Below are 18,514 nucleotides of genomic sequence, written 5' to 3'. Positions count from 1 at the left end.
AGATGCTACCAGACCAGCCGAAGGTTTCCAGCATTTTCTGTTTTTATTTCTGCATCAGTGGATATGGTTTTTCACTCGAGCAGTGACGCTTGGCGGAGGCGTACAAGTGTAGTGGACTCAGCTACGATGCCCTCTGCAGCCAAACTGCCTTCAAACACCACCGCCGAGGTGCCTATCACACACAAGGCCCAAATGGGCGAGGTACCGTTGGGCGTCTGGTTTATTTGGAATTATATTCAAGGAAAGCTGCAGGAGTTCCCTTGTGGATAACTTGAGAGTCGCATAGGTCGCGGTTAGTCAGTCAAATTATTAGCCCTCCCGGGAATTACTTTAACTCTCAGTACCTACATCAATAATAAAAAAGTATCCTTCATCCTTCACGAGCAAAAGCCGTCTCTCGAACTCAGCGCCGTCGACACAAAGGCCAACAACTCTCGCGCTCCTGACCCTCCTAATAGCTGATTGGCTGTTGGTGATGCGGGATAACGTAAACCGTCTTTGTGCTAATCCCTCGCTGACTGGCTCAAATGGACCCGAAAGCCCCACCTCCCAACCATGTGACACTGGATTGGCTCACGGCTTACTTGTCCGTGCCAAGGGACTGGCTGGGAGGATAAATTAGTATCGAAAGCGTGCAGGGAAAATAAAGTACAATTAAACAGCAATTTCTTTATGTAGCGGTAGTTAAAAATACAAAATTAAATCGTCTCTAAGTGCATTATCCAAAGAGCCGATAAGTTTAGCATTAAACACACCCAGCCAAACAAAAATAGAATCATCGCGAGACAGAGAATTAAATACAAGTGAAACGATAACAGTACGAGTCAGCCAGCCCACTACTGTGAACTAACCAACTTAATTTATTTTGAAAGTTCCAGACTTCAGCATAGAACATTCTTAAAACACTGATGGGGAACTCATTGTAAGGGCCTGGTTCTGGCGTTGAGAAAAGGTTTCAGTATTAATATTCAACACGCCCCGACTACTCTGGTTCAATGTTGCAATTATCACTCGCTCTCAGAAAGAAGGTAGCAACCCATGTTACGGATTCTGGAGCTGAAATTTTTCATTTAGCTGTTGCATACATTATTTCTAAGTAATTAATTATGCACCGCGCGGTAAGAAACTAACTAAACCCTGCACTGTGGATCATTTAACAGAGCATTATGGTTGCACGGAAACTGATTGAACAATTATTGGTACCTGGTTGCAAATTATTAACGTTACATCGTGAAGCTTGCTTTCCTCGCTCCGATTTCACATATTTTGATTACATTTTTATTCAGAAGGCCTACCACAGATACAATCTTCTAGATTTCAAAATTATGGTACTGGAGTGAGACAGACAGGCTTGAATCCTACTATCGCAGCAGCTACCTCAGCCCCAATTAAAAAATATACTTACCCAATCATGTATTCAAGTAATAGAAAATTACACACAGGAACAAAGAAAAGCAATATAGGGTGTAACTGACTATTCATAAATGATCTAGCCAGTATGAAGCTGTAACTGACAAGGCCCACCTGTAGTATTTGATTGTCGTCAGTCAACAGAGCAGTGGGACAATGCATCCTTAGGCGGGGGGGGGGGGGGGTGGAATCGAGTTCCTTTCCAGTGACCCCTGATGCAAGTGTCTTTAACAGTGAACATGGCTCCACATCTAATATTCTTCCAAACTCACTGTATAGACTTCCATGAAGAATGGCCAATAAGATATAGGGGAGGGGACTGGAAAGAGAAATTCAGGAAAACATTTCTTCCATCGCCCCCCTCCCTCCCCACGCCAAAGATTCAAAGGCAAGAACAAAACTATGCAGAGCCTTTCCTCAGGACCTAAAACTAGGTAACATGTTACAGATTGTACATGGTACAACAAATCTGAGTATGGGCACAATCACAACCTTCTGGAGCAGCGGATTAGAATGTGTGCGCCATCTGTTTAACTTTAGCATAGGTGCAAAGTGAATAATGCTTTTCCTCTACATGCTCTCAGTGAATATACCCAAAATTGTTATCTTCAGTTTCCTCAAATTGAACCTTGTAGTATTAATGGATAGCAAAGGTTCCAAACAAAGAGCAGTTAATTTGGATGTTAATCTGGAGCATTATTTTTCACAGTAAACTCAGCATCCTGTATTTTTTTTAAATAATTCCCATAAACCATAAATCATCTGTTGCCATCTGCAGGCTAGATCAAAAAACAGCTCCATAAGCAGGATTAGAAAGCAGGCTGGATTCAACAATCAAGCTGGATGGCCTATTTGAGATTTCATCAAGGGTGGAATGCATGCAATTGTGAAATGCACTTCATATTAATAAATGTCAATCATGAGTTTGTACAATTCATTTTTTTTTTTTAAAATGAGAACCCAGACAGCAGCTTGTCAAGGATTAAAGGAAAAATGGAGAAAAAAACTGAGTTAACATTTTGAGTCCTATAAGGACTCGAAGCGTTAACTGTTCTTTTTCTCTCCACAGATGCTGTTAGATCTGCTGAGTTTTTCCAGCATTTTGTTTTTGTTTCAGATTTCCAGGGTCCGCAGTATTTTGATTTTATTAAACAAAAAATGTTCAGTGCTTAGCTCTGAAGTTTCACCAGCTCAACAAATGATCAAGAACATAAGTTGAGTTTGTTGTCTCAAAGTCTTAATTAACATTGTACCTTCAAAAAAAAAAGGATGCTCCTGGAACAGTGTGTAAAAGTTTTATCATACAAGATTTGGCACCATATTTTTAAAAAGTACATTTTGTACAGGATGTAGCAAGATCAGGATTTATATTGTATTTTTCATAATTCACTGGACACAAACTTCCTCTGGATCAGATAAGTCAACCTTGAATGCCCACCCATCACTCCTGTATTTGCTGATCTCAATTGGCTATTACACCCCCAAAATTTTAAATGCTCAACTGTTTAAATCTCTTCACAGCCTTACCTCTCCCATCTCCAAAACAATCTAAAGAACTTGGAATTCTTCCAACTCTGACCTCTTGTGTATTCCAGCCTCTACTATTGGCAACAGTATCTTCAACCATCTAGGCCCTGGTACTCCCTTCCTCAAACCCCACTCACCTTCCCACCAGCCCCCCCAATCAACCTTTAAAAGCCTCCTCAAAAACCATCTCCTTGGCCAAGCTTGCTAGTAACTTCTCCTAATCCTCCTCCAACGGCTCTGCACCTGTTCCATTTTTCCTGAGGCACCTTGGAACATTTTCTACATTAAGTTGCTGCACAAATAGAAGTTTTGGTATATTTCAAATGAAGATTTCTGCATGAAGGATACGGCTAAAGACATTAAATAGATGGCTGAAAATCAAATGTTTGGCACTGTGCCTGTGCCTGACTGTTTAATCTAAGAAGAGCTGCTGAAGCAGTTAGCTTGGATGGGACTGAAAAATGTTAAAATAATTTTGTACCAGCCCAAAACACAGTCAGTGACCAAGGCAATACCCTTTGGGTAATTGTGTTTTAATAAGTTAGGTAGGGGTTTTAGTCTGTACAAACTAGACCTAGGTTCAGGAAAAAGTAATTGTAAAAGCATAATGCCCATATTAACTCATGTGTAATTTACTTCAGCTGGGAATTGCTAGCCAAGTGCTATACTGTCTAAAAGCCCATAGAAAAGCCTTCTGGATTTGTTTGGGTGCAAGCGGTTAAAAAAAAAGGGGAAGGAGATAACATCAACACAGGAATTGCTAAGATGCATACTACTGAAAAAGTAATCCGATCTATTTTATTCGACAATCTCAAGGAAAGATTCTTCACATCCATACAGGTCCTACACTCTTGCCTATTTTTGAAAAAAAACCACACAAACAGCATGTTTAAGTGTTAACAGTTTATTAGAAAGATATTGTAGGCTTAAAAAAAATTCCATTGCATTTGACATAAATTGAGGTTCAGCTTGTACTGAGCAGACTTCACAAAATACATCCTAAAGATAGTGTATTAACATTTTCTTCAAACTTGCATTCATACTCAAGACAGTGCAAATACACTTGGTCATCTAAATGTACAGCCACTTAAGATCCACAAGCGACAATGTACAGCTTTATCACTCTTCATACTAACAGATGTAGAAGCTCAAGGGTCAACTGATACCATTAACAGAGTTTTAACCAATTATTAGGGATGAAGCCACTTTGAAAACATATTAAAACCTCAGCATCCTAACTGCTGCAGAATTAGCTAAGGTGGCTTTATTGATACTGAAGGCATTCAGTACTAGACTGAATGGGAACTTCTGACTGCAAGGTTTAGTACTAGTCAATACAAACTCAAATCACTATAAATAACTTAAAATTAAAATTTTTTTGCAAGTCCTGGCAAATTGGAATCTGTACATAATGGCAGGTTATATTGTACTGTACTGGTAAGCAATTTTGTCCAATACTCTGGTATGCATCGACCCCTAGAAAAGCCTTTAAACAGGTTGAAAGTGGATTGAAAGATGCACCACTGCCCTCAACAGCTATCAACTTATAATTGTTTTGTTAAAAATTAACATTTTAATGAATGCTTTTCTTCCAATTCCCTGAAGCCTTTTTCTCCCAATTCATTTACTCTAGATCAGGCATTTCTGAAAAAGAGAGAGGTAAAACACTGAGTAACAGTAAAAACTTATAACTTATCACTTAAAGCAGCCAAAATTTTACTTACTCTCATCATCGCTGTCCTGCGACCCATCCTAAAGAGCAATAAGGAAGCAACAATTAAAACAAGTTAATAAATATACTGGCATATATGAGATTAATTCAATGATGATGAGCAAATAGCACAACTCAACACCAGCATATCTCTAGGCATTATGACAAAAGGAACCACAGTGGAAAAACATTTGAATTACACCACCCGAATACTACCTGGACATTCCACAGCTACACGGTCCAAATTGAAAATTTACTTAGTTGAGGGAGAGAAAAAAATTGTAGGCTTAACCTCACATGCCCTACTTACTTAATCAAATTTGTTGGCTACACCAACTTAATACAATTTTAGTCAAGTATTCCTTTCCAGTAGTCACCACATTGTCACAAGGCAACATACAAGCCCAACAGACCTCAAGTTAGAAATGCAAAATTAAAAGAATCTGGAGTGGTCACTATGCCTTACTTGCAAGTCAGTGGAACCTAGATCAATATGCCTTATGCATGGGAACCATGATAGGGTCCCCCTTGTCCTCACTTTTCACCCCACCAGCCTCCACATTCAAAGGATCATCCTCCGCCATTTCCACCAACTCCAGCATGATGCCACCACCAAACACATCTTCCCTTCCCACCCCCGGCGGCATTCCGCAGGGATCATCCCCTCCAGGACACCCTGGTCCACTCCTCCATCACCCCCTACACCTCAACCCCCTCCCACGGCACCTTCCCATGCAACCGCAGAAGGTGCAACACCTGCCCCTTTACTTCCCCTCTCCTCACCGTCCAAGGGCCCAAACACTCCTTTCAAGTGAAGCAGCATTTCACTTGCACTTCCCTCAATGTAGTCTACTGCATTCGATGCTCCCAATGTGGTTTCCTCTACATTGGAGAGACCAAACGCAGACTGGGTGACCGCTTTGCAGAACACCTTCGGTCTGTCCGCAAGCATGACCCAGACCTCCCTGTCGCTTGCCATTTCAACACTCCACCCTGCTCTCATGCCCACATGTCTGTCCTTGGCTTGCTGCATTGTTCCAGTGAAGCTCAACGCAAACTGGAGGAACAGCACCTCATCTTCCGACTAGGTACTTTACAGCCTTCCAGACTGAATATCGAGTTCAACAATTTGAGATCATGAACTCTCTCCTCCATCCCTACCCCCTTTCCGACCTCCCCCCCCAGCCCTTTTCCAATAATTTATATAGATTTTTCTTTTCCCACCTATTTCCATTATTTTTAAATGTATTTCCATTCATTGTTTTATCTCTACCTTTCAGCCTATTTCGATCCCTTCCCTTCACCCCACCCCCACTAGGGCTATCTGTACCTTACTTGTCCTGCTTTCTACCCTTAATTAGCACATTCCTTAGATAATATCACCACCTTCAACACCTCTTTGTCCTTTTGGCTATCTCCACCTATCACTGGCCCTCTATCCAGCTCTACCCCCGCCTCTAAACCAGCTTATATTTCACCTCTTTTCTATTTTTACTTAGTTGTTGAAGAGTCATACATAACATTAACTGTGTTCCTCTCCGCAGATGCTGCCAGACCTGCTGAGTTTTTCCAGGTATTTTTGTTTTATACCTTATGCATGCTTCACCTCTAACCATTAAATTTGTCTATAGCAAGAGGGGTGTGTTGTTCTATTATTTTATTGCCCACATTTTCCCTTTCCCTGGATATACATCTTGTACTGAATTGGTTCTATGCCTATATTATACCAGTTGTGTATTGCAGCTGTTCTTGCACCTTCCTGGCCTTGTGGAAAGCAATTATTTTCATGCATCACAAGAATCTTCAGCATAACAGATCAGTAGCAGATTCTGGGGAAAGTCAACTTCCATCCCAATGTTATATTTAGCTATAAGCACGCCACTTGTTTAGATGGGGACAAAAAGCAAAGATTGTTAGGAAATGCATTAGTGTACATTTATTGGGATAGGCTCAATTGTCAACAAGCACCTACAATTGTATAGTTTGCTGACACTAAAAACACCCTTGCATTTAAGCAGGAACTTTTACATAGAAAAGGGTCCCACAACACTTCATATAGATGCAAGGGGATAAATGGACAAGTTAGAGCAGATATTAGAGAAGTAACTAAAAAGGTGGGTTTTAAAGAGGATGGAGATTTGGGAGAGGCAGAGTAATTCAGGAAGGGAATTCCAGAGCTTGGAGCTTAGACACAGAAGTCACAGTCAACGGTGGGTTGAAAGAAAGGGGATGCACAAGAGTCCAGAGTCAGAGGGAGGGAGAGTCACACATGAAAATGGCCAAGGTACTAGGAGTCACACCTGTAAAATCAGAAATAGTAATTTCCAAGGTGAAATTTTTTGAGAACAAACCCTCTGCCAAACACCCAATAATGTGGCAACACAGATCCAAGTCTCTCACTGACTCAATTCTAAGATTGACAGCCTGGCACAAAGACAAAAAGAAGTGCTCACAATAGAACTGCCAAAATCACATTCCAATTATCCGTGCCATTTTTCAATCAACTCCTTTAAATTTCTGCTTTAAGCTGGTTAGATTTGAAGAATGAAACTTGCCAATTTTCTGGTATCACAATATTAAGGAAATTGAGTTTCCTTACATAAAAGAAAGATTAAAAAAAAGTGAGCATAAGTAACACTGGGAATGTGGACAGGGCAATGCCCCCACAAATACTACTTATGCTTACTTGGATGCCCCCTTTAAAGTGTCATTTTTACTCCCCTCCAAAACTAGGATGGTCTGGTTCATGGACTTATCTATAAGACGTCAAGTAATGGGGCAGGCTCAGTGAGAGGTCTATGCAATCAAAAGCAATTTAGCCATGTTACCACATGCAATGCACAAAACTGATCAATAGAAAGCAACAAAATTTGAATGGCAGTTGAAACAGGGACTTGAACTCTTGAGAATCTAGTTATAACTGTGTTACTCAGCTGTCTCACAATCACATTTCCATTTAACAATTAATTATTACTGAAAACGCTGGCTTATTGAATTGTGTATTTTCATACTTACATCATCCATTCCATCTACGTCTGGGATGTCTCCATCATCATCTCCTCCCATATTGTTCATCATCTAAAGAAGTTTTTTTTTTAAGTAAGTTTTTTTAAATAAAAGTTATTTAATTCTATTGCAGTACACTGATAATGCACCTTAAATAGGGACAAGTGAGACATTGGGTTGGTGCTGAGTTATAGACCAGGTGGTCCCAGTTAAATCCTTAGCCAGTGCTAAACTGACCATGGTTGGGGCATCCTAATCCTTGAGGAATGAGAAAAAAGGGGTGGAGGGAGTACTAGCAAGGATTTGTCGTCTTCACCACTCACCAGTGATCCCATTAGAAAGAGCACTTATGGGGTGGAGTGGCAACAAGCTAGGTCAGTCACATCTGCCATACACCCCACAGTCCCATAGCCTCCTGACACTGTGCCCACACATGAATAGCCACACTTGTTTATGGTACTGGAGGACAGTAGCAGCCACAGAAGCTTACTCAATACAAATCATTTTCCAAGGGAAAAACAGTTTGTCACTGACACCAGTTCAAGTTTTGAGGTTTTTAAAAAAAATGGTTTTACTCAACTTATGGCTTAATGGCACAAAATATTTTTAATATTTCTCTCATAGGAAAGTTTTGTACCTTCCTTGCTGATCCCAGCAAATTCAAGATATCACAATTCATATCCAGTGCCATGGTGTAAGGAACATTAGAGTTAGTTTTGCTCACTGCAAGTGGTGATAAGAGTGTATTATTGTATGCAGATGATACTTTTTCTTGTATGGGTTAGATGTTACTTGTAGTTGCATGCTCTGGGCGTTAAGCACACAGGAAGACAAGTGGCAGAATAGACAGGAGAACCCAAACTCAGCAGGAAGTGAAGCATAGGATTCAGTGCAAGCTAGGATGGTTTAACAAGATACTGGAATACAGTTCAACATTTTCCAGGATTTTCCTACCCAGATCAAGTTCTCTCCTCAGGTAAGGGCCACCCATTTTCCAAAAGTTGAGATATAATGATGTTCAATGCTCAACACTCAACAAATGTCACAGCTACCCTTTTTGATGTTGTGCATATTCAAGTGGAGTAATAATTAGCTCCCAATTCCAAAAAATATAGGTATTCCTACCTGTGAGAACTTTTCAAAGCTGGACAGATCTTCTTCTTCTGGATCATCATCCCAATCTCTCCAGTTATTGAAATCCACTTTGAGCCAGTTTAACTGTACAACAGTGATCAGTCAGTAATTGAAAGCAAGTGATATGGGATATTAAAGGACAAATACTGCAAAGATAAATGCAAAATATTGTGGATACTAAGTGGAAATACTCAGGTCTGGCACCATCTGTGTAGAGAAACAAAGTCATATTCCAGGTGAAACATTAACTCTTTCCACAAATGTTGTCAGACCTGATCTTTCCCAGCACGGTTTTTAAACTTAAATACTGCAATGATCTGTTACCTTTGCTTTTTCTTTGGTTAACCGTGGCCATGCTTGACCAGATTCCCCTTTTCGTAAATAGCACAAAACAGATCTGTCTGTCCTCTTGTGTTTGGAATCCTACAGAATGTATTGAGAAAATATACATCCAAATTAAACAGATTTGTTTAATTATACTCATGTGCAACAACCATTTCTATCCTACCAAATTTAAGGAGGTTAGTTTAAAAAAAAAGTTTGACTCTAGTTGCATTGTTCTTGGGTGATATTTCTCCAAGGCCACAACAGGAGGTAAACTGTCCAGTCAACAACCTTAGCACACCTCCTAAAAGCTCAGGAGTAACACGGGCAGATGTCCAGGAGCAGATCACCTAAGAGGTTCATCTCTCCAGGGCAAGGGGGAGGAAAACATCACAATCCACTCAAAAATTCAGCCCCAACTACATACAATTTATTCAATTAAAGCAAGACTATGCCCCAAAAACTGCAATCCTTTCAAAAAAGACATTTAAATACAACATTTATGAAACAAAAGTGAATTACTGTTGCCTTCTTGGTGGCAAACTGAACAACTGCACTGGCAGAGGTTGGGAATGGGTAATCAGCATGCTCTTTTGGCTAAGAATTGGTACTGGGATAGAAAAACAAAAATAATATTACTGTTTGGCTCATTTATTCACGAGATCACCAATACTTACACTTGGGTCAATTGCATTATAAAGGTTAACTTCATTAAAATGTTTTACGTTCTCAGCTCCTCCAAGACAGCTACATGGAAAGAGACAAGCCATACAAAAATTAATTTTAATATCCTGTTCTCAAACACAATACAGAAAAGCCAAACAATAGATTAAAAAATGCTAAGTACTATTAAGTTAATGTTTGCACAAGATAATAAAAAACATTCCATATTTTCTGGCTCATATCCCAAAACAATAGTTCCGTGACAGTCCATACATCAGAATATGAAGTAAATTTTATAGGTGTGGCCTTAAGAGTGTGACCACTTAGCTAAAAATAAATTTGCATCACAGTTGGTTCTTCCAGGTATAACCGTTAAATCAGAATTCAAAAAGTGCACAAGAACTTTGTTCTATTTGCAAGTGCACTTACTGGCCAATTCCATTTGCTGCCCCATTCCCAACGACATGTCACTGGCCTTCTATACTGTTAATGAAGATGAACACAAGTCTTGAGGAACAGCAGCTCATCTTTCTACTAGGCACAAGCAATCCTCTGCTCTTAATATTGACTTTAAAGGTGTCCGACCCTAACTACAGCCCATATTTTCTCATGGGCAATAGGTACTGATATGGTAGAATGATTATGCTAAAACTTCCAGCAAAATAATCTCTCCCCCGTCCCCCAATGGCAGGATGGCTTGCATCTTTGGTGTCAATCTACTTGCTAATGCAGCCTGCTTCACTTTGCTAGTTTTCATGCATCCTTCATTTGACTTGCTTGTCATCTCATAACTTCTTCCTTCTACATTTTATTATGCTGCATTTGGGCTTCTGTTTATATGAGCTTTACCCTTTAACTACCCCATGGTAGTTTGATGTATATTTACTTTTCCACTTCCCTGCAGCAGCATCCCCCCCTCCACCCGCCCCATCAGCAATATCTTTCAGTGCCAGGAAAAGGTGTATCCCAGAAAAATAAATGATTTCCACACTCAGGCAAGGCAGCATCAATTGAGAGCCTTCAGCGTGTTTATTTCAGTATTTGCTTTCTAACTCTATTCTTATTTAGTAGAACAGAAGTGAGGAGATAACAGCCGAGCCCAATCTTCAACACATGGCTGGACTGGTCAACAGTGGTCATTGGGCAGCCACTGCAACGAAGCCTTGGTGGTTTTTCCCCATCCTAGCCCAAAGACATTTAGGTCAATTGTGGTGTTCTCAATCCTCCAGGTGGAAATCAGCCAACTCAACACAGGCCAGGGATTGAACCTCAAAGAGCTTCATTGCTTATATGGTTCAATACCACACTGAGCAGTGCACTTACCAACTGAGCCATTAAACCTTCATCAGGAAAGAATTGAAGACCAGAAAAAGAATTCTGACTTTAAGACAAGGGTGAAAAAAGTCTGAGTGCATTCATTGTTTTTTTTTCATTTTTACATTGCCTTTTTGTTTAATCTATATTTAAACCTGCAGAATTCCATTACCACATGTAGGTTATGGTTATTATTTGAAATGAAGTAATTTCCAACAAAATTGAGAAAAAGACACCTCACTGGTTCTCAAAAGAGCTCAACAGTTATGAACTACATTTATATATCGTGCTAATTCTGCTGGCTCATGTATAGGTCCCATATAGCCAACTGCAACACCAAAGTAAACCCATTGCATTTAAAGCACAGCAAAAAAAGTCTGCAGCACCAAACCTAGCCTAGGAGCCTGGGAGAAACTCCCTAGCCCTCGTAAGGAATAATGCATGGTGAAAATCTCCCCTTTCACAAATGCTGATGTGCAGGAAGAAAAAAATTATCCAAAATGGTGGACAAGAGATTAAAACAAAAGGAAACCTCTAGAAATTGAGACCATGTTCTATCTCTTTAAATTCTAAGAAGGGAGAATGAGACTCAGTCTTGAGCAAATCCTTTCTCACTTTGGTCTCAAAATGAAACTAGAATATGCAGGTGACAATATCAAAGTTAAAATCTGTGCAATTCCCCTCAGCTCAATTTATAAACAAAATATACAAACATTTAAGACTCTGGGTTTGATTCCCATTCTGTGCTGTTAGCTGATGAGAGCCAGGATAGCAGCTGCAATTGGCTTCAGCATGTGGGAGTGGGAAAAATTTGCCAGCTTTTGCGCAAAGATGTTGCTTCACATTCAAATGCAGCACTAGGTATATACCACCATTTTAAATATGCCCCATTATACTTACTGATCAGACCTCAATCTTCAGGAGCTCACTGAATCAAACATGTGCTGCCACTTTCCTAACTTGCACTGCAGTGCACACCAGAAACTTAATTGCAGGTTAAAGTTAGGACAAATGTTGATTTCTGGACATATTGTCCTTGATGACAATGTTTTCAGAGCAGCAGTGCAGGCTCAGATGTTGCAAGCTCACTCAGTACACATTATTTCTGTGCAACAGCTGCACAAAGCACTTTTTGGGGACAGGGATGGGGGATAGGCAGAAATGAGAAGAGAACAGTAAAATAGGGGAAGGAGAAGCAAAAATAACTAGTTCCCTATTTACTATAGCCTCTAGAGTAACTAACACATAAACGCTTCTGAAAATCAACAGTAAACTCCCTACTCAAGTTAAGTAGGCTGATAAACATGGCAACCATCGATGCATAACTAGCATCACCCCCAGGCTGGGGGAGGGGAAGAGACACTTCAGATCCTGTCCTAATTATTTGGTAACCACTGCTGATACAAGGGCAGGACACAATGAGGCTCGGTCTTAATGCTCTCCACAGCTATAGTCACCCAGTATGCACCGTCCATGCTCATTTGAATAAGATACCAGAGGGCTCCAAAGACCTGTTAAACTATAGAACGGGTCAGCAGCTTGGTCAGACAAACTGGTAATCTTTAATGGAAACAACTTGACAAGCAGGATAACTTCGCCATCCACAGGAACTTATTACGGAACAGTTACCCTCCCATCTAGAAATATACAGCATGCACTAGTTTTAAAATGGAAAGTGATTAAACCGTTACAACTGTTTGCTAAGAAACACAGTTTAATTAGCATATGATTCAATGGCAATCTTCTTCAAGCCTCGTGGCTTTAACAGAATTGCATGTCCAGAGTAAAGGCTCAATTATTCTTCTGAATCATACTGTGGTAATACCAGTATTACTCAAATTCACTTTTATTTGGATGCTATCAGCTCCCTTGAGAAGGCCATTGCCTGCTGACTGAAGGAAGGAGGCACAGAGTGAACAGGCATTTTCTTAGGAGGAAGGCAAGTGTTGACCTGTCCTGCACTTGTACAATTCCTCAAAAACCAACTCAAAAGTAGCATTGGCAGAAAGGCATGGAAGCCCGATCAGCTGCTATGCGAGGTAGAAGATAACTGCATATTAGAAGCATAAACTAAATTGGCTGCTTCTGATAATTAACACACACACTTCCATGCTGTGGCAATGTTCAAGGTTCTAAAATTTCACGCATCTACACACATTTCAAAAATCATTTAAAACACAAGAAACACAAAATTTCCCATCCAAAGCTCATTAATAAATGTTACTGAACTGTGGTGTTCAGCTCAAGTAATCTCAAATTCTGTATCAGAAAATCAGCACAGGCAACATTTAACGAGAAAACACAAGGTGGACATACTTTTCCTGTTTGCATAGCCCCTGTAGCAGCATCACATGCCATGCCAAATTCCCAAACTACAATGATTCCAGTTTGCAACAACATTTCAGCCTTTCCCCAGGAACTTGAGAAAGTTTTGGTCAGTATATTACTTTCATGTGTTAGTTTGTCCTGGTGTTACAGCATTGATGGTCCAATTTTGCGCTTTTTATATAGAGCAGCAGGATGCAGATTCAGATTCTCCACTGTGCTTTGCTTGTCTCAAGCTATACAGAATGATGGTCAGGTGCATCCACACAGAAAATATTTAAAGGGAAAGTTTCCTAGACTACAAAACGCATACCCCTTGGCAGCCAGTATAAGAATATGCCGGTATGCCCACTTAGCCAAGCAACAGTATGTAGCAATGGGAAGACAAAAAAGGAAAACATGAGGAGGAGCAAGAGAGAGAGAGAGAGAAAGAAACACGCAAAATACATTGGTGCTGACTGAATAAGTCTCTTGCGCAATGCCATGGCATTCTTTCACGATGGAGAAGTGATAATTCAATCTTTTTGCTGGCCACAAGTCTTTACAGTTAATATTCTAAAATGAAAAAGCTTAAACAAAATTCTGTGAACTTCTGCAGTAAAATACTGTAAAAATCCAGTGCAGAGGTTACACTGACAGTTTTTGTGACCAAGGCTCAGAAATACAAGAGATTTGCCGAGGTCAGCACTTTCAATTACTGGAATAAAATACAACTGTAAAACTCTAAGATTTGTGAACAGTGCTAATGAGAAATGGCATCACTAGACTAGAGCCCAGATTATTTTCAAACACATTTAAGATGTGAAATAAAGCTGTCCCTAAGCTTATGACAGACATTTTGACATAAATGGGATTGAATATCTACTACGTACCTGAATGTAAACTTCTCTTTTTCAAAATTTATTTCAACATCCTTACTGTCTTCTACACAAAATTCAACAAAGACGTAGTCTCTTCGGTCATACCACTTTGCAGAAGCTGGCTGCCTAAAAGCATTATGGGAGTGAAAACAATCACAAAGTTTGTGTGAAAAAAGGCTACAAGTTCTCAAAGCCGCATGCAAAACATTCCAATAGAGTGACTTTAGTGCAATTCAGTCTCTGGGTTCTGCTGCCATTGAAAAACAATTTACATTAGGTCAGAGGTTCCCAAACTTTGGGCCAGGAGGTGGGGGAAAGAGCAGAGTAAATGAACAAGAGCCACCAACATGGCCTCATACCCAAGGGATTCATTATGGATTGATCTCAGCACAGCAGAAATTTGAATTGTTGCTAATTTCTAGAAACAGGCTTTGAATCCAGCTGACAGAGCTGCTGCAGCTCACAGGAGACCCAATGTCTGATTCTAGATATCAGCAGGGATTCAAACATTTCTGCTGTGCTGAGATCACCCCATAATGCACTCCCTGGTTATGTGATGTTGCATCAATTAAAATTAAAGACATTTTTGTGGCATCTTCCAAATGCCACATGAAAAGCAAAGATCTTGAAACAGTCAGTTATGAGGCACACAAACCTCTACATGACTGATGGCAGGGTGAGCATTTTGAAGGACTCAATTTCCCCACAGCTTTTAACATCAATAGGATTTTTAAAATGTATCACAACATAATTGTTCCTTAGGAAAAAGGGGAGCACATTTGAATAGGACATGAAGCTCTGCAGGAGGGGCGCACACATAAAAATGCTTGGGATCCTCGGAGCTAAGTAATCAGAACCAGAGATCCAAATGCAGCTTCACAACCCATTGCAAATACCCCTATAGAAATTAACCATATCATTTAAGCACATTGCGTAAATTCTCTTTTGCTTGTATACAGCACCTAGGCCCCATGCCTGAGATGATGTACTAACATCCTGCACAAAATGCAGGATTGCATAAAAGCAAAAGAAAATAGCTGTTATATAGGGGGCGATGGGCACAGAACAGAAAGGTAAAAGATAATGGCAAGACAAACTGCAGAAGCCAACCATCACTACAGTTTTGGCATTACATTACTGGTAAATAAAGTTAATGGGGATACATGATGTGGAACACTGAATTGCATATGGGAAAACCAAATGGCAAAAATAAGCAAATAAATCATGAAAATTTTTCATTTTCTCATTTCCATAGAATCCTACTCCACACTATTCCAAGAGGGACAAGTGCCGAAAGTTTCAGCCTATGTAACTGGTTCTTGTATGATATGGGGCTTTGCTGGTCAATTATTCTTCAGTTTTTCTTGCATCAACACTTGGCACCACTTAATCCCACAATTTTGAGGTGGTTAAGGCACAAAGCTAACATTTTCTGTATTCACTGGCAATCTCACAATTTCTCAGTTTCTGATCTGGAGTGCAGCTGTGACATCTAGCTGATAAGTATATGGAGTCCAGGCTAAGTTAGAATTCTCCACCCCCAATGCTAGTTCAATCCTCAACACTAATCCTTGGCCTTCTTTAGAAATAAACAATTTCCCTCAAAAGAGTCTTCAATAGAGTTTCAAATAATACTTATAGTCACTAAGTCATGGAGCCAATTCCCATTTTCTACTTTATTTTTGGCCTGCATAAAGTCACAGTAGGCCAAGGACACCTGCATGGAACTAAAGCTGTTACAGGAGTTTAGAAAAAGGCCATTTGACCAAGCTGTTTGGGATTTATTTATATTTTTTTAAATGGGTGGGGTTGGAAAAGAGAAAACAAAGGCTCCATGGTGAGTCTCATAGAAAAATGAGACAAGCACTAGAATATGCTGTTTCTCTCACCACAGATGCCCCCACCCCACCCCAAACATTGCAAAAAATTTAAATTTCTAGCATCCATTCCATATTTGGAAGCTCCCTCAATGGTTGTGTTTTAGTACCTAGATGAACCCCATTCAGAAGCAGAGTCTCTCCACTTAATCACTAACCGGTGACAAAAAAATGTACAAAAACTTCACAAAACAGATGAGATTTTTGCATGAAATGTATTTATGACAACAAAAATCTGCATCAAGCGGAATGCATTATAGCCATCGAATGGTCTGACACTTGACTGTTAAAGCTCACTTGTGTACAACGGCCACCTAGACATTCAAATGTCAGCCATTGGTGGAACGGGTGCCCGAGCAAGACGCCAACGTATTTGGCAAAATAAAAGGACAGAAATGACTGGCTTATAAAAAGGAACCAGAGGGATTCCTTTGAAGCAGCACAAAATTAATGAGCGTCACGTTTTTGTGGTGAAAGGAAAGGAACATTTGAGGAACAACCAGATGTCAGAAATTGGTGCACAATATCCTCTGCATAGCATCTCTCAGGTTACTCCCATGGCAGGAAGTGCTCAAGTTTAGTAACACCCAGATTAACAGAGTCTACATTAATTCAGGACTCTCAATCAGAAAATACAGTGTAGAGTGTTAAGTCATTGATAAGTGAAAAAACAAGAGAGTTATCTTGCATTGTGGATTTGCCCATGCACACGTTTTATTGCCGTGAAAGTAAAACCAACAAATGCAACAAGTGCATACATGTAACTCAACATCAGTAAAAAAATTTTCATTTTGATCATCCTTAATCTCCAGAGACACAGTCAGTCCTTACTGACTGAGGATATCATGGGTGGTGAAAGTTTACAATAAATAACTTAGGTTGGTAACATTTTTCAATTGAGAGAATGGTCTTGTGAAAATCCAGCACTCAAATCAAAGAGCTCAGTTGTGTCAAGCTAAAAAGTCTCCAATTTGTTCCCTGCTGTGCGGAATTAATTTCTCTCAACCAACATTCCCACTTCCAATCACTGCCCATTGACTCCAACTGAAATATACATTCAAAAGATGAGGCTCAGGTACAATGACTTGGCTTGTTGCCATACTATTCTATCTTCAGCATTTAGGCTCCGGTGAAGCATAGAAATAAAGTAGAAGTTTTCCAGGACTTCTATGAAATACTATCTTCAGGCCAAGGGGAGAAGAAATTGGGGCAAGGAGGAGGAAGAGAGAGATTGAAATGCAGCACACAACTGGTTTCATTTGTGTGCGCTGCGATCATAGTAATTCAATAGCTCTGTTTAGGTCAAAGTTGCTTTCAAAGAGAAGCCTGGCTCTAGGCCATTTTCTCCACTTCACATCCAGGCACCAGGAATCGCAGGACAGTAGTCCAGGTCAACACTTCTACTGTTTGCATCTTGTATATTGAAGGGGGGGGTGGGGGTGAAAAAAAGAGAGGAGAAAAGAGCAAGCACCTGTCTGCTGCTCTCCATAGAGGTTTTATTAGAAGTTGCGTTCACAGTATTAACACTGAAGCAGAGTGCCTTAGCCTTTCACCTTCACAAGCTGCACAGATGCACATCATTGTGCCTCCATACATCAAGGGACTGTGATACGAACAGAACTTGATGCTCTGATTTAGACTGTCACTACTGAGGCAACAGCACTAAAACCAACTCTAAGCATGAAAATCAAAGACAAACTAACAAATAAATACAAGCGCAGTTGAAATCGATTTGCCTGAGCTTTGAGGGTCAGATTGCATAGGATAGGCGTAGCCTTAAGTTTCAGACAAGGTATCATTGTGGTCATTTTAAATTTGAAGTGACCAATTTCTTATAGCTATACAGAAATCTTCACCCACCAATTAACTGTCACTGACGACAGCAAAATGGCATACTGAATGGTTATTTAAAAGATAAAAGCCCTGGTCCATGCATATTAGTCAAAGATATAGTGGAGGTATTACATATACAAAATTTAATTAAAAACAAGAGTGCCAGAGGACCAGTGGTCAACTAATGTCATTCAGATATTTAAAAAAGGGGAGATTGAGCAAATTTAGGGAACCGCAGACCAGTTAGCCTGACAGTAGTGGAAATCTTTACTCAAAGATGTAATAGACATGGGCAAGGGCAGTTAGTACATTTGGATTTTCAAAAGGCTTTTGATAAAGGTAACGCTTCGCAGACTCATGCTTAAGATTGTGGAGTCAGTACAGGTAGCAGACTTGATAGCAAGATGACTGCCAAATAGAAAAACAAGAGGGGTCAAGAACAGCTACTCAGGCTAACAGAAGTGAGAGAAGGCAGAAATGGTGTTTTACAGGAATCAGTACTACGACCACTACCGTTCAATTTATATCTA

At 40.0% G+C, this 18,514-nt stretch overlaps 1 protein-coding gene across 2 annotated transcripts in view; it reads right to left on the bottom strand.

Moving 5' to 3' along the window:
* Positions 1-3,825: 3,825 nt before the first annotated feature.
* Positions 3,826-18,514, bottom strand: part of ptges3a (prostaglandin E synthase 3a (cytosolic)) — a 29,667-nt gene continuing 14,978 nt past the window's right edge. The window contains exons 2-8 of one of the 2 annotated variants that reach the window (XM_078534612.1): positions 14,287-14,400; positions 9,790-9,859; positions 9,113-9,211; positions 8,780-8,872; positions 7,664-7,726; positions 4,662-4,689; positions 3,826-4,581 (exon numbers count right to left, since the gene is read on the bottom strand). In XM_078534612.1, coding sequence (XP_078390738.1) covers positions 4,562-4,581; positions 4,662-4,689; positions 7,664-7,726; positions 8,780-8,872; positions 9,113-9,211; positions 9,790-9,859; positions 14,287-14,400 — 487 coding nt within the window. In that variant the 3' untranslated portion in view covers positions 3,826-4,561. The remainder of the gene's footprint in view (positions 4,582-4,661; positions 4,690-7,663; positions 7,727-8,779; positions 8,873-9,112; positions 9,212-9,789; positions 9,860-14,286; positions 14,401-18,514) is intronic. The other variant, XM_078534613.1, reaches the window with a different exon arrangement.

Source organism: Cetorhinus maximus, chromosome X (genome assembly GCF_964194155.1).
Source record: "Cetorhinus maximus chromosome X, sCetMax3.hap1.1, whole genome shotgun sequence".
NCBI classification, from domain to species: Eukaryota; Metazoa; Chordata; class Chondrichthyes; order Lamniformes; family Cetorhinidae; genus Cetorhinus; species Cetorhinus maximus.
This window is presented reverse-complemented; position numbering and strand designations above follow the sequence as displayed.